Source organism: Martes martes, assembly GCF_963455335.1.
Source record: "Martes martes genome assembly, chromosome: 7".
In the NCBI taxonomy this organism is placed as follows: domain Eukaryota; kingdom Metazoa; phylum Chordata; class Mammalia; order Carnivora; family Mustelidae; genus Martes; species Martes martes.
In genome coordinates, this window is record NC_137894.1 from 5,610,655 (window position 1) to 5,638,249 (window position 27,595).

The 27,595-nt window shown below is 45.5% G+C and overlaps 1 protein-coding gene across 1 annotated transcript in view; it reads left to right on the plus strand.

Moving 5' to 3' along the window:
• The window catches only part of LOC308345542 (AP-3 complex subunit sigma-2), a 52,372-nt gene extending 25,174 nt beyond the window's left edge, over positions 1-27,198 (plus strand). Inside the window, exons 5-6 of the mRNA XM_080807806.1 lie at positions 24,242-24,349; positions 26,245-27,198. Coding sequence (XP_080663932.1) covers positions 24,242-24,349; positions 26,245-26,373 — 237 coding nt within the window. The 3' untranslated portion in view covers positions 26,374-27,198. The remainder of the gene's footprint in view (positions 1-24,241; positions 24,350-26,244) is intronic.
• Positions 27,199-27,595: the final 397 nt, after the last annotated feature.

Below are 27,595 nucleotides of genomic sequence, written 5' to 3' on the forward strand. Positions count from 1 at the left end.
CTAAAGCACCCATTAGACTATCTGCTCCCTTGAGCACAGACCAGTTTTGGTCCTGTTACCAGTTGACCCCCTGGCCAGGCATTCAAGGCTGTCTACAGTTGTCCCTATTCTATCTTGGCCTTGCTTACCATTTCTTCTTGCCAGATACCTCTGCTGCAGTCAGACTGGACCAATCTTAGTCACATTGTAATTCCTGCTCAGAGCCTCTGCCTGAATTGCCTTTCACATCTTTTTGTAACTGAATCCAGCCTGTCATTCAGGCTCAGCTTGAATCCTACTGCCCTAAAGCTTGTCCTCATCACCCTGGACTATGATGGTCTCTATGGACCACGTAGAGTGCTATTTCTGGCCATATGTTACTTAGTTTATATAAGCTTGTGTGTTTTCCATACTTGATTAGATTATCCTTATCTTTGTGTTTGCCCTGTCTCCCTCACCAATTCCAGCATGGTACCTGAGTGAGGTTAATCTTCACAGTGAGCATTCCAAGGATTGCTAGCTGCCTAGACTCATCAGATTGTTCATGGTTTAAGCTGCTACAGGCTGGGTAAAGTTTGATTTCACAGTCTCTGGGGTAGCCTTCAATCCAGACTGCCATTTGGAACTTACTTTGCCTGGGGCATTTGATTGATTCCCTTTGGCTTTCAGAGATACCCAAATAGCTCAATGTCATGACTAAGTGGGGTGTTGATGTTAATTATGATCAAATAAAACCATATGGGATGCCTCTCTGCCTACTTGTAATCTCTCTCTCTGTCCAATAAATAAATAAATAAATCTTGAAAAAAACCCCGAAAACATATGGGTAGCGTGACATTTTGATCTACGAGTGGCTCAGCAGCAAAGCTGGATTTGGCACTCAGTTGGGCTTTGAGGATTTGGTCATCAAAGTCACAATTCAGTGGCTGCATCAAGGGAGTTTATCCAGCCTTTGTATGGACTTGGGTTTGCCATGGGCTATCTCAAGAGGGTTGGAATGTATGTTTTTGGGAGGGTCTGAGGCCAAGAAACCTCATAGTACGGAATTTAAAAATCTCTTGCTAAGTATGGACTGCTGAAGTGGGAAAATGCTGAGGGCTCAAAATTGGAATGAACTGCTAAGCCCAAGATGAAAGGATCATAAACATCATAAAGGACGGTGCTTCCTTAATGTCCCTTCTGGGAACAGAGCTTGTGATAACAGACTCATTAAGGCCCTCCACACCCTGATGACTTTAAGGCCCTCCACACCTTATTGATGTTGAAGCAGGTATCCTGATCGCTAGTCTCCAAAAATGGAAGACAGTGAGGGACACATACTTTGTGTGTTTTTAGTGCAGAAGAAGCTACTGTTTTGGCATAGAAGAATAAGACATTCTGTTTGAGTTCTAGTGCTTGAGAAGGTCCTCGTTGGCATGCTGACCATCCCTGGCTACCTGTGTCTTTCTGGCTTACACCTAAGAGGGAGTAGGGGAACCTAGGCCAACCTTTGGTCCCATTGCATTCTGAGCCCTTTTCTGCTGATGCTTGATGGATAAGAATTTTGTGGCAGAATATTTTTCAGAGGCCAATATCTTATCCTTTCAGAACAACTGACAGAGACTAGCAAAGACGATTTCTTAAGTTTCTAACATCACTATACTTTGTTTAAAAAGAAAGAAAAGCCAAGACTGCTCCAAACCACTCTTACTGTCTCCTGCACTACTTCACGGTCCTTACTTGAACTTTGCACTGCCTCATTGTCTGCCACTTGAAATTGCGAGAGCCTGTTTGCTTTGTTTAATCATTCCTTATTAATGGTTAAGGGGTTTAAGGGCATTGGGATGATAGTGTATACAACATAGCAAAATCTGACCTTTAGAGCTCTCTGTTTGTTATCCTGCCTTTTCAATAAAACCCAGTGTTTGTCCAGACTGTAGTCAATAGTAAAGCTTAATACTAATGATATTACTTGGATATATTGCAGCTGAAACACATTATATATTACTTTGTTGTTTTGTGGGTGCCCTAAAAGTCTGGAAATGAGATCAGTTTTACTGTTCTTGTGTTATCCTTTGTGATGCAAGAGAGGGTTGACCTATTCTGCGGCAAAACCCAGAATTTCTTGATCCCTAGTTGAGAACCCTTGTCAGGCTTGGTGTTTGTATCAATCTAAGTAGACAAGGTAATATATAACTCCAAAATTCCAGTGGCTCATATAGCAACACGGTTTCTCACTCATGCTGTGGTGTCTCTGTTCACTATAGTCACTTGGGTGTTCAGGCTGATGACATCCTCCTCACCATGTACTTGCAGCTGGACTGACATTTCATTGGTCTGGGCAAGTTACCTGCCTACACCTAAGTGGCTAGGGAAATGCCTTCCATGTGCCCAGAACGGGGTGGGGTGGAGGGGGAGTGGGGGGTTGGACCTGAAATAGTTTTGAATGTTACTAATGACTACCACACTTTTTCCACTTATTTTCTTAGAGGAAAAGCTGACGTTTGCTTCAGGATCAATTTATGGGCAGGAACCTAGTTTTGGTATCCAAAAGATAGAGCAATGCTCATGAAAAAGGGAAGCATAGTCGACTCTTAGAAAAAGGCATCTCATGTAGCAGCTTTTTAGTTTTTCTACCAGAACATACGACATTCCTATCCTGTACCTCTCACATGAATTTAAGGTGTTTAGGAAATTAAAATTCCTTAACAGAATAAATTGCTTCCACCTCCTTCCTTAGAGAGGCTTTCCTCAAATCATCTATCCTTACCTTAGCTCTCGGACCTAAAGCACTAATGTCTGTTAAGAATGTTTTTTATCTTTTTTCCCCCTCTGATTACGAATAAAAAAAATTTATTAATGAGAAGGACCCTGTGCTAGATATGGAGATGCAAAGATGGAAAAGAACATGCCCTATCCTCAAGAAGCTGATAGGCTAATTAGAAGGGTGGGTCCCTTAGAGATGTTCCTTGGTCTTGGAGGAAGCAACATTTTTGGAAAAGACACCGTAAGTTGAATGTAATTTCTCGGTAGGCATGGTGTTATATGAGTGGGCTCTCGTCTTGCACTACTTTTTATAGAAGTGAGCACAGGCACCGCATTTAGTCCCATGTATATGGTATATCTGCATATTATTGTTACCTTGTAAAACTAAAGTGTATAGGAATTATTTATATAGAATAATATAGTTCCTAATCATGAGTCCTGTGATTTAATGATTTGTGACCAGTGGTAGAGAAAGAAAAGTGGGACTTTGAAGAGATGTGTTTCTGAGACTAGGCTCTGAAATGGAAGTGGCCAGGGTCGGTGGCGGCCCACCTGCATTCTGGCTGGGCATCTGGGGTCCTAGACATGGGCGCACATGTTAGGCAGCCTGCTGAGCACGGCAGCTGTTGCTGAGTCATAACAACATGGGTGAGGCTGGGCGAGTACCACAGGTGTGGCAGCCCAAAGTCAGGTAGCTGGGGAAAAACCCTAGCAGTGTGTGGTAGAAGATCAGTGCTGCCCGAGAGGAGCGGTGAAGGCTGTACAAATTCCTGAGCAGAGACTCACCAAGGGGAGAGATAGTCACAGAAAGGGAAGTTCATATCCATCCAGTCTGGTGCCAGGCATTGCACTAGGCACTTTATGCCCAGTCTTCTTTCATAAAGGGGATGGTAATACCCATGCATAACGGACCAGCAAGCTGATGCTCAGGCTAAAATGCCCAGAATATTAAAGACCCACATTCTCGGGGCGCCTGGGTGGTTCAGTCACTAAGCATCTGCCTGCCTTTGGCTCAGGTTGTGATCCCAGGGTCCTGGGATGGAGCCCTGCGTCGGGCTCCCTGCTCAGCGGGAAGCCTGCTTCTCCCTCTCCCACTCCCCCTGCTTGTGTTCCCTCTCTCGCTGTGTCTCTCTCTGTCCAACAAATAAATAATCTTAAAAAAAAAAAAAAAGAAGACTGCTGATAAAACAAGTGTGTATATTGTAAACAGCCACATTCTTTGCATTAAAGCTCAGATGTCAGAATTCAAGAGTTTTAAAGCATGAACATTATATAGATATGTAGACATTTATGAGATTTGTCCATTTTTAATTCCAAAACCAGAATTCTAGGAGGCGAAGCAGTAGGAAGTGAAGGTATGGCAAAGGGTGGGGAGGAGTGTGTGAACATTAGGGGAGACTTGGAACCACCCATAAACTCAGCTTCAGCTACGCAGAGTCAGCCAATGCAGGTGCTATCGACAGGTCGGGTAGTGCAGTTTTTCATTGAATTGCTGCTATTTACCATCCCTGACCCCCTCAACTAAATGCCAGCAGTGCCTCTGCCTCATACCTGTGCAGATGCCATGTGGGATGAGAGCACGGTGTGAAGGACTGAGGCTGAGCAGACCGTGGAGAGCCTGGTCATCTGCGGTGCTGAGTCCAGTGGGCATTTTCTGGGGACCTTCTCATGGAGCTGTTTCCACACTTCCTCCTCCTTAGAGCAGTCTTTGTTCTAGTTCCTTTCTGTTCTAGTTCCCATGGTACACGTTCACCTGGTCTTTTATCTACCTTTCTGGCCATTCCATCTGACCTTTTAGGCTTCTTGTAGTTTAGTCCCGCTTCTCTTTTCTTTTAGACACTCTCTTCTTAGGAAGTCTCATACAGTCATCAGTCTGCTGGTGACTTCTAAATCACTAACCAAACTCACTTCAGTTCAAACTCACTCATGTCCAAAACCAAGTCTCTAGCCCCCTGCATCTCCAGACCGACAATTCTGACTCACCCTTCAAGAAAATATTCGAAAACCCTTTCTGACATTCCTCTCCCTGCCCATAGACAAAATAAGTATACTATCCTTGTCCCCCCACGGCACCCCTCAACTACTTTTGTCATTATCTTTAACATCTTGTGTTGTTTTTGCTCGTTTACCTGATTAAGAGCACGGACACCAGAGCCTGCATGCCTGGGCTTGAGTCCTGGTTCTGCCGTAGGAATTGTATGACTTGTGTCTTAGGAACTTATGCGTAGCCGGGAATCATGAGAGCGCCCAGCTCTTGTTTGCCCCTCACCTGGCATCAGACTGTCTTGCTCACCACCGTGAATCTGGTTAACACAATACTTAGTACATTCTGGTTACTCAGTTCTTGTTGAATTCATTTTATCCATCCACTCTTCTAGGTGCTTGGTCAAATTAAAACATTCCTATCTTTATGAATCATATCTGGTAGGGGAAGATAAAATGTATATTAGGTGCTGTTAAGTGCAGCGGAGAAAATAGAGCAGGTCAGAGTTGGGTATATTGGGTGGCTGGGGAAGGCGTTTCTGATAAGGTGGCGCATAAGCAAATACTTGAAGGAAGTAGAAATGAGCAAGATGAGGCTTTCTGGACGGGAACCTTCTAGGTAGATAGACTAGCAGGTACAAAGACCAAAGACCTAGAGGCCAGTATGGCTGGATGAAAGTGACAAAGGTGGGAAGTACAGGTGACCCTTGAAGAACACAGTTTTGATTTTGTGGGCCCACTTATATGCAAGTTTTGTCTTTTTAATAAACACAGTCTAGTACTGTAAATATATTCTTTTCTTCCTTATGATTTCCTTTTTTTTTTTTTAAGATTTTATTTATTTATTTGACAGAGAGAGAGATCACAAGTAGGTAGAGAGGCAGGCAGAGAGAGAGAGAGGGAGAAGCAAGCTCCCAGCTGAGCAGAGAGCCTGATGCGGGGCTCGATCCCAGGACCCTGAGATCATGACCTTAGCCGAAGGCAGAGGCTTTACCCACTGAGCCACCCAGGCGCCCCTCCTTGTAATTTTCTTAAACGTTTTTTTTCTCCAGCTTAGTTTAAGAATACACTAAAGAGTACATATAACATACAAAATATGTGTTACTTGACTCTTTATGTTATTGATAAGGCTTCCAGTTAATTGTAGGCTATTAGGAGTTGAGTTTTGGAGAAGTCAAAAGTTCCACGCAGATTTTTGACTATGTCGGGGTTTGGGGAGGAGTAGTCAGTGCCCCTAACTCCCAAGTCATTCAAGGGTTCTCTGTAACAGGAGTTGAGGTACGGGGGAAAGAGGATCACATTGGTCATTGTAAGTCATTGTTACAGAAGAAGTTAGTAAGAATTTCTGCCTCTGGGGAGGGTATCTATGTAAGTGTAGGGAATGACTTCTGAGAAATGTACCATGTGCATGTATTGCCTGTTTATCACTCCGTGTCTTAAGGCCCACTGCACTGAAGAATATAGGCAGTTTTCTCTCTCTCCAAGGTTTATTGCCTAGCATGGTAAACAGTTAAATCGCTCTCTGCTGCTCTAAGGCAAAGTCTGAGCTCTAAGCCAAATAAATTGATAGATGATCTGCGAACTAGCCCCTTCACCCTAGCCTAGGAACTATGATTTATGCCCAGAGCACCAGTGCGGAGGGCCAAGGGAGTGTGGGCAGAGCAAGGCTAATGGCCCAGAGTGTGCCTTAGGATACGCTTGTGAGTCAAGGCAGATGGATCTGCAGGCTTGGTGAAAACAATACACTAGATTTAATTCCCAGTCACTGTGAAATCTTTGTGGCCTTACCTGTTAATGACCTCAAGAATCAAGGTTCACATTCTGTAGAGAACAAATTATCGAACCCATTTGTGATGTTAGCTAGGTCTGTACCATGGTACCATAAGATATTTTCAGCAGCTGTAGCAGAGGCCTGCCCTGGCCCAACCCCACTGCTTTAACTGCGGAGACTATTGAAGAAAAGTCATCCTGTCAAAGCCAGGAGCTGAGCATTTCCCTGTGTGGCCCTTTAGATTTTCAGACTCCGCGTGCCTGAATTTACCCTGTATGTATCATGTTTAATGATGTTAGTTATGGAAACCTCCAGAAAGGAGTGGAAGGCTCTCTGCTGACTGGGCCCAACCTTTTGGACTTTAAGACTGCTGCTCCTTTTCCTACCTATAGAGAGAGAAATGGGTGTGTGCCCCATATCTCATTTCCCCGGGCACCCTGCTGATTTTCTCTTAGTGCATTCACCCTTGAGTGCACATGTGCTTTAATCTGGATGGGTGATGGCATCTACATTTCTTTCTTTCTTTTTTTTTTTTAAAGACTTTTGAATTTTATTTTATTTTAGAGAGAGTAAGAGCGAGAGTGTGTGTACACAAGTGGGGGGAGGGGCAAAGGGAGAGGGAGAGAATCCCAAGCAGACTCCATACTGTGGGCTGAGCCTGACACAGGGCTCAATCCCACAACCCCAAGAATATGACTTGAGCCAAAACCAACAGTCAGACACCCAACCGACTGAGCCACTGTGGCACCCCATGACATCTGCATTTCATTCTGACCAAGCTAAAGGCTGTGTTTCCCAGAGTGTATGATATCCCTTCATGCGGATGACCTGCTACTGCACCAGACCAGTCATGTTCTCCTCCCTCCTCCACCTCCTTTCCTGCCCACCCTTCACCCACTACCCTCTCCACCCAGTATCTTCTCCTCAACATCCCCAGCCTGTCGGCAACATCCTCTCCTTTAACACGTGATGTCTTGGGATGCCTGCTTTACTTCCTAGTTCTAAGTGATCACCAGGTGGTCTCAGTTCTTCATTCAGTATTTTCTCCAGGTCCACTTTTACCTTTTCTTCTCTTTTCCTTTTTTTTTTTTTCTTTCCGTGACCTAAATCCAGGTAACTAACATAGAGCTCCAGCAGCTAAATCCAGTCTTTCCCACAGCCTTCTTCACTGGTCTTATCCTCCATAGAAAACATTTCTCCCATTTTCCCTTTAATCGATATTCTTGCCTTTTGCTTCCAAGGATTTCTGGATCGTGGAGCCTCCTGGCCCTTAGGATCTCTATGCTTGGGGATTCAGACTGTTCAGGCCCATGAGACGTGTCTTACACACACACAGTGCCAGTTCCCACTTCTTTGCCTGTGCCCACACCAGTCCCTCTTCACTCCCAGCACCCTCACATCCCTGTCAGGCTTTCCAGGCTTCAAGACCCAACCCAAGTTTTACATTTGATGAATTTTTCTCTGAACTCCAGTATTCTGGTCCTCCAAGTTATCTTTCTTGCCCTTGCTCTAACGTTTTTAGTCCTAATTGTTTCTACTATATTGAAAACTCTAGGAATAGTGTCAGTTTGTAATGCTGTGTTGTTTTTCTGAACAGCACAGAGCACTCAAACATAGTTGATTGGTCGATGTAATAAATGTCCTAATTCTGTATGTGTGTGTGTAGTTTTTTTTTCAATTTTCAAAATACTTTTCAGATATAATGTCTGATTAGCACAGCTAGAGGCCTCTTTTTGTAAACAGATTTTAATTAGTTTTTGACTTTGAAGGTTTCTGACCTGTGCATGCTCGCTGGTTTCAGGATAGGACTCTCTGAGATTTGCTGTTGCTCCCTTGGGAGATAGATAACCTTTGGACGGATGCAGAAGAGCCCTTTGTTCCTTAAGGGGGCTCTGCCTGAAGTGGCCTTATAGACTTCCGGCTCTGCTGGATTCTAATTGTGTGACTTAGGCAACCTTCTTGAAGACCTCCTCGTGGCTCACTGTCTTCAGTTGTGTAACAGGAATGATACCATACTTCTTTGATTCTTAGACTCCCATTTTTGGTAATATTTTTGATTTTAACCTCTCAAGGCAAGATTTGTCTTTACATCACTGGCATTTCATAGTCAAATTGGCAACATTTTTCTCGTTTAGTGGTACATAAAATAATAGTGTGTTTTATTGTCAGTGGAGTACGGTAACTTGGCTTTGGTGGAGTACAGTAACAGCCAGCACTCTCGGTTGTTTTGAGGATTGGAGTTCGTAACTGCCACGCTCAATACATGGCGATCTTGTCTTAATTTTACCTTTTCCCCCCACTGTTCTCTCTGGCTCCACTATTACTCCCTTAAATCCATCCTTTACACACCTGCCTAATGACATTAAAAATATGTTTTGACTGTCTCCCTCCCTTGTTTGAATTACTCAATGGCTCTGTACCCTACACAGCAGTGAGTCTTACAGAGGAGGAGGACATGCCTCACTCCTTGCCCTGCCTCTTATGAGCCCTTATGAATGTGAAATGACACCTGAGTGATTGAGCACGTGTGTCATACAAATGGGTTTTCATGAGTGTAGAAAGAGTTGGGGACCACTGCCAAAGGGATGGTACTGAGTCCCTTTCAATGTTGTTTACAAAGACCTCTGACATCTGTCCCAGCCTGCCTCTCTAGGCTCAGCTCTCCCCATTTCCTGCTCTGAACTTTGAGCTACAGCAGTATTGAGTTATTGATGCAACTTGTCTTTAAGGATGTCATAGCTTCGTAAGTTTCTGACCCAGCTCATAAGGGGCTGGAGAGGGTGGAGCAGGGTCCATGGCCATCCCAGGAGCAATGCTTTAGAAGGAACGGGAACTTCATCTCCTTAGAAACAGGTTTGTGGATCAGAACATGGCATTTGGAATTTTTTCTTGATGGCCAAATAAATTGTTCGTCTCTTACCTGACTGTCTGCCATTTGGTCAGATTAAGAAGAGTGATAGAATCCCAGAGGAGAGGGCAGGGACTTAACTCTTTGCTGATTCACTGGGGAGAGGTAAGGCCAGGGGATGGAAGTGGTTCCAAGCATATTGCAGCTCAGAGCAGTTAAGAACATTCTGATAGTTACTGCTGCTCCACAGTACACTGGACAGCTTAGGAACCCAGTGAGCTGTCTCTGCCTAGGTGAATGATCTGTTCTCTCAAGAGCTAAAGAATAAATCCTGGGTGCCTGGGTGGCTCAGTAGGTTAAAGCCTCTGCCTTTGGCTCAGGTCATGATCCCAGGGTCCTGGGATCGAGCCCCGCATCAGGCTCTCTGCTTGGCAAGGAGCCTGCCTCCCCCCCCTCTCTGCCTGCCTCTCTGCCTGCTTGTGATTTCTATCAAATAAATAAATAAAATCTTTAAAAAAAAAAAAAAGAATAAATTCCTGCTTCGGGAAGGAGGTTGGACCAGATGACTTTGATCGGAATTACTGCATTAACTAGTATTCGTCAGGTACTTATTTACATGGCAGGCACATAAGAGCTCAGTGCTTGAAATACAATGTCTCATTTATTTCCTGCATCATCTTATTTTGTCTTTAGGTTAGGCCTGTCAGATGAGGACTCTAGTTCTCCCCATTTTACAGAAGAAACTGAGCTTAGAGATAGGAAACCTCAGTTTCCCTAAGGCCACACAATTCTGATAAGTAGCAGAGACAGAATTCAGACCCTGGACTTGCTGATCCCAGAGCCTACACTCTCCACATGCTGCCCTTTGTGTCCTCTCCTGCTCTAGCATCCTCAATGTGGAAAGAGATGGGATCTGGGTCATGTTTGTTAGCAGATAACCAGTCAGAGAGAGGATAAAACTCAAGAGGGCAAGGCCTAGGTCATTTTCTTCATCCAGTACCTTGCTTAGCATTTGGGACCAGTATACTGGTATTTTCTCCAGTGTATTTGCAGAATACTGGAGGTAGGCAGGGAATGAAGGAGGATGAAACAGCAGACGAGCAAGAAAAAGTCCTGCTGGGACCCTTAAAAAATTGACTTAGAGCATTGCAACTCATAATAGGCATTCTTTGGGGAAAAGAAAAAAAAGTTAGGAAAGAAGGATACTATGCAATGAGCATGCCTTGCTGTGGTCAGCTGTACATATTCAGTGTCAGACAGGAAGCCAGCAAGTGAGGAATCCTTTTATTAAAAAATTCTGAGCAGGGCACGGAGAATAGTTCATGAGTTGCAGGGCGATGTGCCGTCCCCTCTGCCCAGATGCCTTCTCCATTTACCAGCTTGAGACCTACCCTCTGAACTGCCATAGCGTTTTGTACTTGGGTCATAGTACTGTCACAGCCCGCCTTTTATTACAGCTCATTTACTACATGCTTTATCTTCCTTAACTTGATTTCAAGCTCTTTGAGGACAAGGTTCATATCTTATCTTCCTTTCCTCCTTCTAGCTCTCGCCATTCTGTGATGTTAAGCATATTTGAACGCAGATGTTACAGGTCACATCCTTTGGGTGAAAATGAGTGAACGCCTCAGCCCTCACACATCCGTCTGGTGTGTAGGGAGTACACTGGGCTCGCACGTGCATAATTAGCTTATACGGGTTCGACTTTCACCATCTGGAAAAAAGATGGAGGCGAACAATTCCAGATACTGAGGGATCCCACCCACAATTCTCAGTTCCTGTGTGTCTGGAGTGAGTGTGAAATGGGCTCTTCTTTGTCTCTGCTCTTTCACGCTGTCATGTGCCTCTCATAAACATCTTCTGGTGCTTGGACCGATTTTCATGCTTAAAGATATAGTACGGCTTTTCGGTCTGTGGCCCCTGCCCAAGCCGGCCACTTCACCAGTGCCGCTGGCAGAGGAGGACAACAGACGATGTAAGGGGTGTGGGGCTATGCGTGTTTCTGTCTCTGCGGGTGGCTTACAACTGACGTAAGTGGAATCATGAGATTCCACTAGACTCATCCCTGTTGCGTTGAAAGAATGTGTGATCATATGAGTGTGAGAAAGAGAGAAAATCACGGGCAAGGGATTGAGCTTTGTGGAGTTACATGACAAGAAGACATCTGGAGAGAATAGTGCAAATGTCCTGTCTCCATCTGAAGATTAAGGGAGGTCACACACGTAATTCAGGAGACGCCCATAACAAGGAAAAGAGAAAAATAGAACTTTACAAAGCAGGTTGTTTCTTTGCCTGCTTTCAGACAGCCCTGTGGTCACGTTCCCAGGGGCATCTCAGAGTCAGAGTGCATTCACTAACGGATATTAGCAACGAGCAGTGAAGAAAAAAGCTAAATTGTGTTCGCCGTATTTTGTTTTAGAAGTCACAGGAATGTGAAGTATACTTCTTTTTGTTTCCTTATCATTCTCTACCCAGTTTATCAAGAGTTTTGTTATGTAGTACTTCTCTACAGCATCATTTTTTTGACAGTGCAGATACCTTCGAGTAACAATGATAAATAATCCCGGTGCCTCTCTGCTGTCCTTTGTGTCATTGCTGTCAAGTATCTCACTTATACATAAGCAAGAGTATACACACAAGCCTGCATTGTAAAACGCTGCTGCTGCTTCTTTGGACTTGCTTATCCTTTATCTTTTTATTCTAGCCCGGTGCGTCGATCTCCAAATTCCAGTTTTCTCACCCCTCAAAACAATGTAAGACCTGGAGCTCCTGGTCTTGTGTTAATAATTCTGCATCAGGTTTTCTCGGATATCTTCTGATCTTTTCAATATATAAAATCGAGTTATGTATTTTTTCTATTAATCTTTGAGTATCTTTTCTCTCTCCTATTGTTCCGTTTCTTTTTCTGGCATACCAGTTATGCACATGTTGTACTGCTCTCTTTTTTTTTAATTTTTTAACTTTTTGACCCCCTTGACACATTTCTCCCACCCTCTTCATCATCCCCTTTCCCCTGCCTTTGACAAGCACCATCTCTTCTCTATATTTATGAGCTTGGTTGTTTTTTTTATAATTTGAGTTTGTTTGGTTTTTTTTTAGATGCCATGTATAAGAGGGGCACCTGGATAGCTCAGTCGGTTGAGCGTTTGACTCTTGGTTTTGGCTCAGGTCCTGATCTCGGAGTTGTGAGATCGAGCCCTGTGTGGGGCTCCTGCTTGGGATTCTTTCCCTCTCCCTATCCCTTCCCCCTCTACCTCTTCCTCTCCACTCACAGGTGCATGCAAGCTCTCTCTCTCTCAAATAAATAATTTGTTTAAAAAAAAAGAATTTATATGTAACAGATTATACAGTATTTGTCTTTCTCTTTCTAACTTATTTCATTTATATGGAGGTCCATCCATATTGTCACAAATGGCAAAATTCCCTTTTGGGGGCCAAATAATATTCTACAATTTCTTTATCTATTCATACATTGATAGACACAGATTTTTTCCTTGTTTTGGCTATTGTAAGTAATGCTACAGTGAATGTGAGGGTACATGTAACTTTTCAAGTTAGTGTTTTCATTTTCTTAAGATAAATATCCAGCAGTGGAATTACTGGATCATAGGATAGTTCTGTTTTTAGTTTTTTGAGGAGCCTCCATGCTGTTCTCCATAGTGACTGCAAAAGTTTACATTCCCACCAACGGTGCATGACAATTCCCTTTTCTACACATCCTTGCCAATACTTCTTATTCCTTGTCTTTTTGATATTAGCCATTCTGAATGATGTGAGGTGACCTCCTTGTGCTTTTGATTTGCATTCTCTGAGGATTAGAAATTTTGAGCATCTTTCCATGTATGTATTGGTGATCTATATGTCTTCTTTGGAAAAACGTCTATTCATATCTTCTACATTTTTTTTTGAAGATTTTATTTATTTGACAGAGAGAGAGATCACAAGTAGGCAGAGAGGCAGGCAGAGAGAGAGGGAGAAGCAGGCTCCCCACGGAGCAGAGAGCCCGATGCGGGGCTCGATCCCAGGACCCTGAGATCATGACCTGAGCCGAAGGCAGAGGCTTAACCCACTGAGCCACCCAGGCGCCCCGATATCTTCTACATTTTTGAAGGTTTCCATTAAAATAACTTAATATGGTGATTTAATGTTTGACTCTTTCGTGCAGTGTTTTGTCTCTAGCTAGAGAATCAACTTCCCAGTGGAACCAGCTATGCCTGGTACTTCTGTGTGTGGCCCATGTTGTTCATTGCAGTTACATCTACGTAGACACTCAGCAGATGGTTGTTGAGTCTTAATTACCATGGTTCATTTGTAGACAAGTGAGATGAAAGGCAAGCCACCGAGATGAGGACAGGCAGTCCTCAGCATGTTTCAAAACACTGATAAAACACTGGACTTTGGAATGAAAGTAGGGAAAAGAGAGAAGACAGCTTAGGTATCAGGTTTATGAAATGCCTTTTTTATGTCCTCTTCCCCTTTTCATTTCTCTCTAAAATTGATAATATGGGAACTAGAGGCTGACTCTGTGCCAAGATGACTCTCAAATGATTTTCTTTTCCCCTTATCAGTACTGAGCCCACTTAGAGTGTGCTTTCACACTTTGGTCTGCTCAGAGCCACTACCCTCCAGCATGGACAAGGAGGTGTTGCTCATCTCATCCTACCAAGAATTTCTTGCCTCCTTACTCTCCAGGGGTCTTTCTTAGGAATTAATGAAACCAGTCAAGCCAAGAAGAGGTAAAAAAATTATCAGCACTTAGGTTTTTTTTAAGTAATCTCTACACCCAGCATGGGGTCGAACTCACAACCCCGAGATCAAGAGCCACGTGCTCTTCTAACTGAGCCAGCCAGGCACCCCAGCACTTAGCTTTCAATGTAGTAGATCTTATCAGTGATTCTTCTCCTTAAAACTTAAGTATTAAAATATTGGTATCCTCCTGTTCCAGTATAAGCACTATGACCATTCTCTTGTATTTGGTTAGTGTTTTACTATCTTCTGTGTGATGACACAGTTGTTTTTAGAACAATATGAAAGTGGGGATGGAGCCCTTGCCTTGTTTTGTTCTACAGGCTTTTGTCCTCCAATGCAAGAACCCAGGGAGGGATTGATCTCATCTAGAGGCTTCTGTGGTCATGATTAAGCTTGGAGTATGGTGTGCCTTAATGTGCCACTGGTGTCTCAGAACATCTTACCAATCCTCTCTGCCTGAGTTCTGCTAGATAGGTTCCTGCCGTCCCAATATAGAATGCATTTTACTAAAGAAGCAGTATTATTTGTGGTATTTAGATGTAGATGCAAAGCTGCTTGGTGGTACTACATTCTAGCTAGCATTATGGATTTCAGTCCACTTCTGTGGGCTGCTAGCACGAGAACCTTACTTATTGTAGCTGTAGAAAAATTCATTGTTAAGTTTAGTGCTTGATCTCATGAAACATGGCCAGTTTAAGGTGTGAAGACTGGGTTTTGACTAGATGAAAAAGTGATGTATTGTTTGTTATCTTTAGGCTCCAGATCAGTTTGCTTTTAGTGATGATCTCTGTTGACCTGGGACTGGATTCAGAACTTTTTTGACCTCTGTGAGAGATGTAACCAAGAACAGAACTCTGGCAGATCCCAGAATCCTCTGTCCTTGGATAGGGTTGTTGAAGCCAGCTAGTCTCCATCCCTGGCAGTTCCAGAGCTGTGTCCCTAAGGAACATCTCTATCCTTGAAGTGATACTTTTTTGTTCCCACTTAGAGTCTTGATCCTGACATGAAACTAGCAAGTTTATTTTAACCCACTTTTATCTGTAGAAGTTAACTCTGAGTCCTAGACAGTAGAGCTTGTTTCTCAGTGCCAGAATAGAAAGCCAGGCCAACTCAGAAAGCCCATGTCTCCTCACAATCAGGACTTTGGACTAAGATGAGCTGCTTTTATCTACTCAGCCAGCATTTACGAAGGCTCTGCTGTTACCAACCACAGTGCTTAGCGCCAGAGATCCAGAGATGAGTGTGACATAGAATCTACCCTCAAGGGTGCCTGGGTGGTACATTCGATTGAGCGTCCAACTCCTGGTTTGGCTGAGGACATGATCTCAGGGTTGTGGGATTGAGCCCCACGTTGGGCTCTGTGCTCAGTGGGAGTTGGCTTGTCCTCTCTCTCTGTTCCTCTTCCTGCTTGTGCTCTCTCTCTAAATTAAGTAAATAAAATCTTTTTTTTTTTAAGATTTTATTTATTTATTTGAGAGAGCGAGCGAGCATGAGAAGAGAGAGGTCAGTGGGAGAAGCAGACTCCTTGCCTAGCAGGGAGCCCGATGTGGGACTCAATCCTGGGACTCCAGGATCATGACCTGAGCCGAAGGCAGTCGCTTAACCAACTGAGCCACCCAAGTGCCCCATAAATAAATAAAAACTTAAAAAAAAAAAAAAAAGAAAGGAAAAAGAATCTACTCTCAAGGAAAATCATGGTTGAGGGAAAGAGGCAGACAAGTAAAAAAAGGACTGAATTAAGTACTTCAGTAGAAATGCCCACAGACCCCAGTACTATCACTGAGAAGAGGGTGATTATCTCGGCCCAGAGAGCCCTTAGCCTTTCTTGAGTTTACTTGGCCCAAGCTGTGGGTATTCAGCCCCTCCAATCCTAGAAGAAATGTCTCTGAGTTTTACAGAACTGCTCAACAGGATCAGCATGAAGAATGGTAGAAGGTAGTCCAGGTTAGAATTAGAAATCGCTGAGTCGACGGCGGCGTAAGCCCTTGTTCTAGTTTGGAGAAGGGCTTCCTTTGCTTCAGGGAGTCCCAGCAGGTTCAGTAGTCACTAAACTCCTCTGACTGGTCCTGGTGTCATTTTCCCATTTCTCTGCATCTTTGCAGTGGCATTGCTGGCCAAGCCTTTGTTGGCCCAGAACCTCTGACTCAAGGTCTTCAGAACAGAAGAGTTACACTTCCTAGGAGCCCCAGAACCGTACCTAAGCACTGTGGAATCGTCAGCACGCCCCAGATTTGTTCTTCCTGTTTCAACTATTCGTGAACTGGGTCACAGAAAAACTTCTGGGAGAGCCCTACAAGCCACAAACCTGTAGGTCCCCATCCCAAAGGACACTTACTATTGCCTCTAGAAAACAAGACGGGTGAGGTCTCAGACAGTTAACTTATATTCGTAAGTTAGAGCAGTGAGGCCAGATTAGATGCCCAGAGGATCCAGTTCTAGAAGTCGTATCTTCAGGGGAGGGAGGACAAGGTGACAGCTTCCTAGAAAAGATAAACAAAGGAAGACCACTGTCCAGATGTGTTGGGAGGGTAGTACAGAGGCTTGGTAGCAGGCTAGATTGCCTTTAGAGGAATAGACATTTTGTTAAAAGATTTCATTTATTTATTGGAGAGGGAGAGGGAGAGGCAGACTCCCCACTGATCAGGGAGCCAGCCACAGGACTCTATGCCAGGACCCTGGGATCACGACCTGAGCCGGACACAGACGCTTAACTGACTGAGCCACCCAGGCGCTCCAGAGAAATAGGTACTTTGATTCTACATTACAGTAATTACAACTGACCCTTGAACAATGTAGAGTTGGGAGCACTGGTCCTCAGCACAAATCCGCATCTAACTTCTGACTGTCCCCAACCCTTATCAATGACATAAACAGTGGATTAAAACATATTTTGTATGTTATATGTATTCTATACCATATTCTTACCATAAAATAAACCAGAGAAGAGAAAGTGTTGTTAAGAAAATCATAAGGAAAAGAAAATACATGAACAGTACTGGAGTGTATTTATGGGGAAAAAAATCCATATATAAGTGGACCCACAGAGTCCAAATCCGTGTTGTTCTGGGGTCAGCAGTATTTTACTTTTTGATTGGTTTGAGGGATTTTATTTTTTTTTATTTTTATTTTTTTTAAGATTTTATTTATTTATTTGACAGACAGAGATCACAAGTAGGTAGAAAGGCAGGCAGAGAGAGAGAGGAAGGGAAGCAGGCTCCCTGCCAAGCAGAGAGCCCAACGAGGGGCTCGATCCCAGGACCCTGGGATCATGACCTGAGGTGAAAGCAGAGGCTTTAACCCACTGAGCCACCCAGGCGCCCTGTTTGAGGGATTTTAAAAGAAAAATTCGAATAGGACCAAATTATAAACACCAGCTTTTCCTCATTAAAGTGTGGCCATAAATTTGTTTCTTTGATCTTGTAAAATAACGAGTTTCCACCCAGCATTTTACCTGTTAAGATTTCGGATTCATCACCCAAAGTATTTTTTCTGTTGCCTTCCTCTTACATCAAGTGGGCCTGTTGGTTTATTGGGGTTATCTTAATCTCACGTTCGTTCAAACTCTTAAATTGTTACTATTCCTAGGTCAGATTACCATTAGATTTGCTGAGAACTAAGCACTAAGAAATCAGTAGTGCTTTTGTTTAAATTCTCTTAACGGGTACTTTGAATGAGTTTTGTTGTTGTCATTGTTTTAGATGGTTGTCAAAATAGCAGAGAACAATGAATTATTATCACTTGATAATTCCTGTTTATTCAGTGCAATTGATGTTAGGCTGGATTTAGGGCTCCTGAGGGCCTTAAGCTTTTTGCTTTCTTCTGTTCTTGTGGTTTTTATTGCCCTCTACATGACTCAGATTTTAGGTTTCCATTTCCCGTGCCTCCTCTTTGTTGGTTTAGTACTTTTAACTCTGTGTTTTCTGAGGTACTCACCTGCATTTCTGCCGTTGTCCTCAAGGTCAGGCCATCCATCACCTCTGGTCACTTAACAGGACCATTCTTTGTGATCTGACTATATCTAGTTTCTTAGGTACAGGAGTTTGGTATTGATTCTTTTTTTAAATTCAAGTGTAATTAACAATACAGCGTTCAGTTAGTTTCAGGTGTACGATAAAATGGTTCAGCAGGTCTGTACATTACTCAGTGCTCCCTATGGTAAGTGTGCCCTGGATCCTCTCTGTGTTCCACCACCTCCCCTCTGGCGACCCCTCTGTTCCCTGGTTTTAAGAGTGTGTTTTGTCTCTTTTTTCCATGTTCATTTGTTTAGTTTCTTAAGTTTCACATATGACTAAAGTCATATGGTATTTGTCTTTCTCTGACTTCTTTCACTTAGCATAATATCCTCTAGGTCTGTCATCTGTGTTGTTGCAAATGGCAAGATCTCATTTGTTTTTACTGCTGAGTCATATTCTTCTGTGTGTGTGTGTGTGTGTGTGTGTGTAGTGTTGATTTTCGGCTGCCTTCTGTATACACCCGTGCTTAGCAGCCTCCAACCTTCTCATGTCCCCTCGGTCTGCACTTGAAGAAATGTCATTCCTCTTCCACTGTGCACTTCATGTTCAGTGGAGGGGGTCTTCACTGACTTGTCAGATGAACCTGGGCAGCTGGGAAGCTGACCCTTTTAGTTCCTCATCCTTTGCTCGTTTATAGCACATGAGTCACTGTGCTGACCAAAGGTCAGCTGTGGCATTCGTAGACCTGGTGATGCCAGTCAAACTGCTATTGTAATTACATAACTTAATGATACACAGATAAACCATATGAACAAAAGAATTGTTCTATGAAAACTAAGGCTCATGAACACTTTGGAAAGGCTAGTTAGGTAAAAAAGGAAAGGAAGCTGAATCGGGTTTGGGCAAGATAGCTGTAGAAGACTAGAGGTGGAGGCTCCTAACATCCAGAAGGAGGATGTACTTACTGCTTCGCGGGGGTCTGAGTTCTCCCTGTGCTTAGAGAAACTGATGCATATGGCTGACTTCGGTGCAGGAAAAGTGGCACACAGCTCTGGTCAGCAGGAAAGATCTTGCTGGCCCGGTCTTCTGATTTTCGCTAGCTGTAGCCTTTCGACGTCATAGGGCACGGAGCATGGGCCTCTCTTGTTGCTCTGCCCCCTCAGCCGTGTGGCCCTGCCTGTAAGCAGACTCTGGTGCTCATGGCCAGTCTGTCTCCCCTCACTTCTTGGCTGGCAGAGGTGTTTCCTTTTGTAGATTTCTCCAGAAAGACTCTTGGGAACAGTGTTTCCCATACTGTCACTCTGGCTCAGCAGCCCCCTAGGAGCAGTTCTTGGGTTGTACTTCCTCTCTTTGGGAATTTTGTAGGTAAGTGCATCTTTTTCTGCTACCCCTGAATTTTACTGTGGGAATTTTCAAGAGTTTGTCCCTCATTTATATGATCTGATCTTTTTGCCTGGGTCTGTCTTGGCACTGACTGTTCTGGGCCAGCTTTTCCTGGGATGCAGTGTCCCTTTCAGTACGTGGATACTTTTGTTTCAGAAACATCTTGAAGGAGATCTTCCTGGAGTGTTTATGAGCAACTCTGCCTGTTTGTTCGCGCAGTTACAGTTCTTCTTTCCGCACGTGCTGCGGGCCTTGGCTGTCTTCTGGAACTCCGTTCGCTCTCTTCTCTTGAACCCCTTTTCTGTTTCATTTTATGTGCTTTTTTCCATGTCCCTCTGTTTTATTCCTCACCGTGCTTTCCGCAGTATCTCTTCTCCATTTTGTTCCTTTTTGTTTACCCTCATCTCCGTTTGTTTTTCCCTTCTGCTTCTTCCCTGAGCCGTGCCAGTCCCACCTCTCTTCTCCCTGTCGTCTCCCTGCCTCTCCCGTGAGTGCTTGTTCTCCTCCTCTGAGTTCTTCCTTCACGGTTTTCTTTTTTCAGTTTTGCAAAAAAGATTTTATAGCCGTTCATCGGCTCTGTGGCAGTGCTTTCTGGTATTTAGTCTTGGTCTGCCTTTGGTTTTCCAGTTTCTTCCCTAATTTTTTCTTGTTGTATCTTTGTATCCTGTGAAGATGTCATTTTTCTAACTCCTCTTTAAATAGGTGAGGTTTTTGGGGACTGGCTGTTTGCGGGATGTTGTGTAGAAGAGGTGCCCAGTCTGCGTTCCACATTGGCTGCCGCTGTCCATGATTGAGGGTCCTGGGTGAAGTCATCTACCCCCTATCTCTCTCCTGCCAGCAGAGATGGGTATTTTGTGAGGTGAACATAGCTGCTTTGTGTGGTTTTCCAAGTAGTTCCAGCTCCAAGTCCACAAAGTTCCTGCCTTTCAAAACAAGGAATCTTTTCGGTCCCAGAGAGCACATCCTTTACCTACAAGAAGTCTATTTTGGCAGGTCTTTCTCCCCAGCTCCCATGTCCCCTCTCCGTAGTATCCTTTCTTCTTCTCTTTCTCTAAAGGAAAGGAACCTCGTTTGAACTCCCTGCTTTTGACAGCTTTTGTGGCTGTTTTAGAGTCTGGGAGTTTGGTTGTCTTCCAGCTTTGTTGAAAACAAGAGTTTACATTTTTGTTTCTCCTTTTCACACTTAGAACACATCTCGAATAGCATTTTAAAATTATGATTTCATGATGCAGTGTTCAAGTCAGAAATCTTAACTGACATTTTCTATTAACCAGAGGCGGGTCCCCATGGTAGTCTGTATTAGGCCTTCTCCTACACCTTCTCCTTCCAGCGTCCACTGCCACACCGCCGTCCACCTTCTAAGCACCTAAAGCCGGGGAATATGCTACTCAGACTTACAAAAAGCCTTTTCATTCAGTCAGCGTGCCTCCTCCTCACTGGGCGGTGTTCTAGGCCTTGGGATAGAGCATGGAAGAATTCATACAAGATCTCCGACAAACCAAACGCAAGTCTTAAAATGATTCCATATGGACTAGGGGTGTGGCGTGGTCAGGGTAGAAGACACAGTTTGGGATTTTGAGGCATCCTGGTGGAAAGGATGTAGAACGTGAGTTCCAGAGGCAGGCAGACCTAGACTCTGTACTCTGTGCTGCTACTGACACATGTGACATCGAAATAGTTGATCGACTTTTCCATATTTCACTTCCCTTGTATATGAAGTAAAGGTCATATTACCTACTTCACACGGCTGTTCAAAAATTAAAATGAGTTACATATGAAGTGCTTGTCATACAGTAGATGCTCAACAAGTTCTACTTCCCCCATGAAGGAATAAAATACTAGGAGGACTGGTAAATTTTATGTAACGTAAAGTTTACCATCTTCATTTTGAGTAGTGTTAAGCACATTCATGTGGTTGTGCTACCCTTCCGGATCCAGAATTCTTCATCTTGCACAACTGAAACTCTGTTCCCATCAAACAAGTCCCCGTCCCCTTCTCCCCTCAGCCCTGGCAACCACTGTTCTACTTTCTGCCTCTGGTTTTGGCTACTGGGTAGCTCACATAAGGAGGTCATGCCGTATCTGTCCTTCTGTTTCTGGCTTATTTCCCTTAGCGTAATGTCTTCAGGGTTTGTCCGTGCAGTAGCAGGTATCCGAATTTTCTTCCTTTTTAAGACCAAATAATATTCTTTTGTATACATACGTCAGATTTATCCTTTCATGCATCGATGGGCACTTGCGTTGCTCCTGCCTTTTGGTTATTCTGTGGATAATGCTGCTGTGAAGATAGGTGTGCAAGTATCTTTTGGAATCCTTGGTTTCAATTCTTCCGAGTATATGCCCAGTGGTGGAATTGTTTGGTTATATGGCTGTTCTTTAAAAAAATTTTTGAGAAACCACCACATTATGTTCAGATGGGGAAGTATAAACGGTGTAGTTCCCTAACGAATAATTTTAAGATCAGTCTTGTTTAACATTTTGTTAGTTACCTAAATATGAGCGTTTTGCTATTAAATCTCCATTTGCATTAAGTAATGAAATAATTCCTGTTGTATAAAATTTAGTGGTGCATGAGTGTGTCCATGTAGACAGAAAAGTGATTTGTAGGGGGCGCCTGGGTGGCTCAGTGGGTTAAAGCCTCTGCCTTTGGCTCGGGTCATGATCTCAGGGTCCTGGCATCGAGCCCCACATCGGGCTCTCTGCTCAGCAGGGAGCCTGCTTCCCCCTCTCTCTCTGCCTGCCTCTCTGCCTGCTTGTTGTCTCTGTCTGTCAAATAAATAAATAAATAATCTTTTTAAAAAAATGATATATAAAGCCCCATGTAAGCATACATACTTTGTGTTTAAACATATGCTTTTTTAAAGATTTTATTTACTTATTTGACAGAAAGAGAGAGGGAAAGCGTGCGCACACACAAGCAGGGGGAGGGGCAGAAGGGAGAGGGAGAAGCAAGCCCCCTGCTGAGCAAGGAGCCCAATGCAGGACTTAATCCCAGGACCCCAGGAGATACCCAACTGACTGAGCCACCTAGGTGTCTCTAAACATAAGCTTTTTAAGGTTTTATTTATTTATGTATTTAGAGAGAGAGCACACAGTGGGGAGGGGCAGAGGGAGAGAGAGAGAATCTCAAACAGACCCCTTGCTGAGCATGCTTTCATTACACTTCCTCCCTGAGGCCAGAAGATGTACCCTGGTCACGTCTGTTCATGCGTTCCCTCCACTTAACTCTGGGCAAAAGACAGAGAACCGATGTGCCCAAGAGCTTCCTGTGTCAAAAATGCGTAAACGCACAGACCCATCTTTTGTCTTGACTCTTTGTTGCCTGCAGAGTAAATTGACGCTCAGATCCTCCACGGTCCAGTCTAGATGCTAGACCCGTGTGTCTCAACTGGGGGTGATTTCGCCAGGACATGTGTGACCATGTCTGGAAGCATTTTTGGTTGTCACAGCTGGAGGGGTGCTACTGGAACCTAGTGAGCGGAGCCCAGGGGTGCTGCCAAACATGCTACAATGCACAGGACAGCCCCCCCGCCACCAGAAGAAAATTATCCATCCCCAAATGGCAGTAGTGCCCAGACTTTAGGCCCAAACTACCTTGTCAGCATTGTCTCTAGCCTCTTGGTAAATCTGCCATTCCCACCTGACGCTGATGTTCCTCGTACCCTACACCAGCCGAATTGCTTCCTCCAGTGCGTTTCACCCAACTTCCTTCTCCGATGGCAGAGCCCGGCTCAGTCTTCCCACCATCTCAGTGAACACGTCTGAGCTCTCTAGCCACTGCCCTCTTCCTTCTCAGACGGCTCCTTTAGTGCTTACTTAACAATATGAGGTGGTACCTGTGGTCTTTCCAGCATGATTGAAAGCACCATGAAGGCCATGTTGACAGGACTTGACTTGAATGAGGAAGTCCCACTCCTGCTTACAGAACCCTGTGGATGCCTCTGACCTGACCCTCTGGGGCTTTCCATGGCAGCCCTCCCGCTGCCGTGGAGCACAGTGGTTGAGTCAGCACCGCGGCTCCGCTAACACACTGAGATTCACCTTTGCTAGGGAGTACTGGCTAGACGGACCCGAGCCCAGGTGTGAGCCTGGTACCCAGGCGAGTATTCATGCCGAGCCTGGTTTCTTACCCGAGCTCTAAGAAAGGGATGAGGACACGTACAAAGGAATGCGTCCATTTTGCGTCCGGTGGAGCCCAGGCAGATGGTCTGTCTTAGGAAGCCTGGGAGACATCCCACTGGGCAGGGCTTGTTCTGCCACAGCTGCACTGACGGAATGCATCAGTGAGGATGATGCCGATACTAGTAATGAAGGCCATCCCAGTTCATTCAGAACCTGCTGTGGGGCAGACGCCAGGCCAGGTGTTTGATACAGGTTACCGCATTCAGTCCTCACCACAATTCTGGAAGGAAGCTGGAGAACTGAAACGATAATTTGCCCAGGATCATCCAGCTAACAGAGAGCAGAGCTGAAATTTAGACAAGGTCTGTCAGACTTCAGAGCCTGTGCTCTTAGCCACCACCTCCCTGCCTTGAGTGTGGCCAGGCAGTTCAGCTGTCACTTCTCGTGGAAGAGATCCATGTTAGGGAATGCCAGGGCGTGGGGGCCATCTGTGTGGGCTCACTTGGGAGGTCAGTAACCTGGGGGCTCAGGCATCTATTGGGAATCAGGAGCTGGTGTCGGTCCGACTACTGGGCTGGTGTCGGAAAGGCCATGAGGTCTCATGGGCCGAAGCCGCTCATACCTTCACTTCCCGCATGTGGCCCATTTGGGCCACACCCCAGCTACCACAGAGTGCTCTAACCCTTCTTATTTTTACTTCCCCTTTAGGTGCACTACATCCTTCAGGAGGTGGTGATGGGTGGGATGGTGTTGGAAACCAACATGAATGAAATCGTCGCTCAGATTGAAGCTCAAAACAGGCTGGAGAAATCCGAGGTGAGTGCACGTCCATCTTTCGCCCCGGCTGGTTTGAAGAGCTTGGGGCAGAAGGAGGAATGGACACATGTGTTGGTTGGTGTTGCTGGGGAACCTTAGGGATGTTTACGGTCCTCTTTCTTCCTTGAGCCCATCAGAACCGATTGATTTGAAGGCCAGTGCTGAAAATAAAACACGTAAGAATGAAAGCTAAAAGTGTGAACGGGAAAGTCAGTTGGCTCAGGAAGACAAACAGCTCCGGGCTTGGGGGATTATGGCCCATGTTTGTGGTTTGTCATTCCTCCCTTCAAAGCTACGTGTACCCTGGAGGGAGCCAGAATGCCCTTCTCTGGTCCCAATGTGGTTTCCTAGTTTCCTAGCGGTCTGATCTCCCAGCGGCCATTTCTCCTGGTGGCTTTCAGAACCTCACAGATGCCAGTTGCTTTATTTCCAGTTAGCCTTCTCCTCAGCTGTAGCAGAGTTTGGCTGGATTTGCAAATAACATACCCCAGCCCATCCCCACCTGGTGCTCACAGTCGGCGTGCCTGGCTGGCTCAGTCGGTGGAGTGTGCGACTCCTAATCTTGGGGTTGTGAGTTCAGGCCCCACATTGGGCATGGAGATTACCTTAAAAAAAAAAAAAGCTCACAGTTATTTCCATCCTACCCCTCTGAGGTCTCTCCATCGCCTCCATCAGCCTTCCCAGAGAGCAGAGGCTACAGTCATAAACCTTCACATGTGGCAGAAACAGCAGAATAAGTTACCGCTTTAGTGAGTTGAGCATCTAAAAGAGCTTCTTGCTTCTTGTAGCAGAACTTGATCTTGCAAAACCAGAAACTCCTCTGTCCATGAGGCTTGGCAGTCCTGCCGAAGAACGTTTTCCAGACCACAGCTAGAGTAGCATGATAGTTCTTTTAGGGAGGCAGGCCGGCAAGCTTCCAGGAATAGTAAGTGAGTCAGAGGCAAGGGGTTTGGAAAGCGGAAGAATGGAGACGTGCTGGACGAGAGTGGAACTGGAGTCAGTGTCTTGAAAGCAGTCAGTAAGGAGGAAATGGTTCTGAGAGTCTTGTTGGCTTCTCCCCTTCTCTGTGCACTGTGGGGAGCCAGAGGGGAGCGCCCACCATGGACGCCTTCCCCTGTGTTTGTTACCAGCCTTTCCGCGGTTGTGGGTACATCAGACCTCTGTCCTTCCATCTCGCTGCCACATGATATTTCCAAAGCCAACTCTTTCCCATCTCACGGTGTTAGTTGGCAAGCATTTGGCCCTAAGCTCTGAATTTCCTTTTCCTTGTAAGAATTTCCCTGTGATTGGGGCGCCTGGGTGGCTCAGTGGGTTAAGCCTCTGCCTTCAGCTCAGGTCATGATCTCAGGGTCCTGGGATCGAGCCCCGCATCGGGCTCTCTGCTCAGCTGGGAGCCTGCTTCCCCCTCTCCCTCTGCCTCTCTGCTTACTTGTGGTCTCTGTCTGTCAAATAAATAAATAAAATCTTTGGGGGGAAAAAAAAAAGAATTTCTCTGTGATTGCACTAGTCTCTAAGACACAGTCTGTTCAGGAAAGGTGTAGTGTTGGAGCCTGAAAAGTGCCCCCCATACTATGACTCAGTTGAACCATCTCAGGTTATTGCAGCAAGCATTTATTGAGCACCTGCGGTGTGCGGGCACTCTTAGATGCTGGGGCTACAGCACTGCATACGGCACAACCCCTTCGGGAGCACAGAGTGTGGGTCCCTACTCCACAGCTCCTGTCACCCTCGGGATCATCATGCTGGCTACCTTTGAGGAATAAAGAGAAGAAAATCAAAGCGTGCATTGTGTGTGCTCAGTGTGGACACTTTCCAGATCTCCGTCACTTTTGTTTCTTAGTGTTGGGCAGATGACACTGAGCGTGTGTCTCACATCCCTTCCCATTTCTCCTCAGGGTGGCCTTTCAGCAGCTCCTGCCCGGGCCGTGTCTGCTGTGAAAAACATCAATCTACCGGAGATTCCTCGGAACATCAACATTGGTGATCTCAACATCAAAGTCCCCAACCTGTCCCAGTTTGTCTGAGGGTCCACGGCTACTGAACTGCAGTCCTTGAAGCAAGCCAAGCCAGTCCTGCCACAGAGCCCGCTCTGAGCCTTAGAAGGGTCAGGCCCCGGGTCCTGCCCCCTGCTGCTGTGGAGTTGGGGGTGGGGGGTGTCCCAGGTTCATGGCTAGCGTGGGCTTGGTTTTCACATGTGCCACCTGCCAGCCTGTGATACGTGTGGTCACTGCAGATGTGGGAGGACCCTGGCTTCCTCTGTGGGGATCCGTGTGCCCAAGCCACTCGTACCTTTACTTCCCGCATGTAGCCAATTCAAGGGACCAGGCGCTGTCTGGGGGCCCATCTGCTTCCTAGATCCCACCACTAGGACATTCTCTGCCTAGAGTCTTCATCCTTAGCACCGTCAGGCTTCAGAGGTCCTGTGGCATTCACTCTTGCTGACGAGGTGCCGAAGCTAGAACAGGGCCAACCCCTCAGTTAGGGTATGTGGTCAGTGGCAAACAAGGGCCGAGTTTGATGAGAACCAGCGTTGCCCCCTGGCTCTGTTAGGGTTTTCATGCCCAGAGACCTTTTTATAGGCAAGTTTTCTGGTTCCCACTGCCTTCAGAATATGTTTCCCTCACTGCCACAGTCCTAGCTCTGTTCGCACAGGACGCAACCCAGATCCTGAACCTGGTGCATGCTAGTAGGGAGAGCACCCCCTTCCCCATGGCCATCTCTCCAGCACAGCCACAAGGCCCCTCACCAAAGTGGGGAGGCCCCACGACTGTGGGAGGCAAAGCTGACAATGTGTGAAATATCTCAGAATTATGACTCTTTCCAGGTTTAAATACATTCTTCTCACGAAAGATAGATCAGTTGCTGTGTTGTAAATGATGAGTTTCTCCATACAGGAAGGCCACCGCCGTCTGCACCTGCTTGTGGAGCAGGAGAGCCTGAGCTGGGATCACTCGTTCTAGAACTGGCACGGGGAAGGTTGGGGCCACGAGAAGTGTGCTAGCTGAGCCTGGTGGGAACGCAGCATCTTCTCCCTCGTGTGGGAGGAGCCCCTCCCTGATCTCTGCCCCTGGGCCCTTGCTGTGCCCCCCAGGTGACATCCTCCCACAGCTGGCTGTGGAAAGCCGTACATTTTCACGTGTGATGAGTCTGTTTCTGTGGTTAACTTAGAGCTCAGACGGCACCTTAGAGTAATGCCTCTTCCTACACTGCCTCGGGGGCCAGGACTCAGGACCTTAGGGAGCTCAC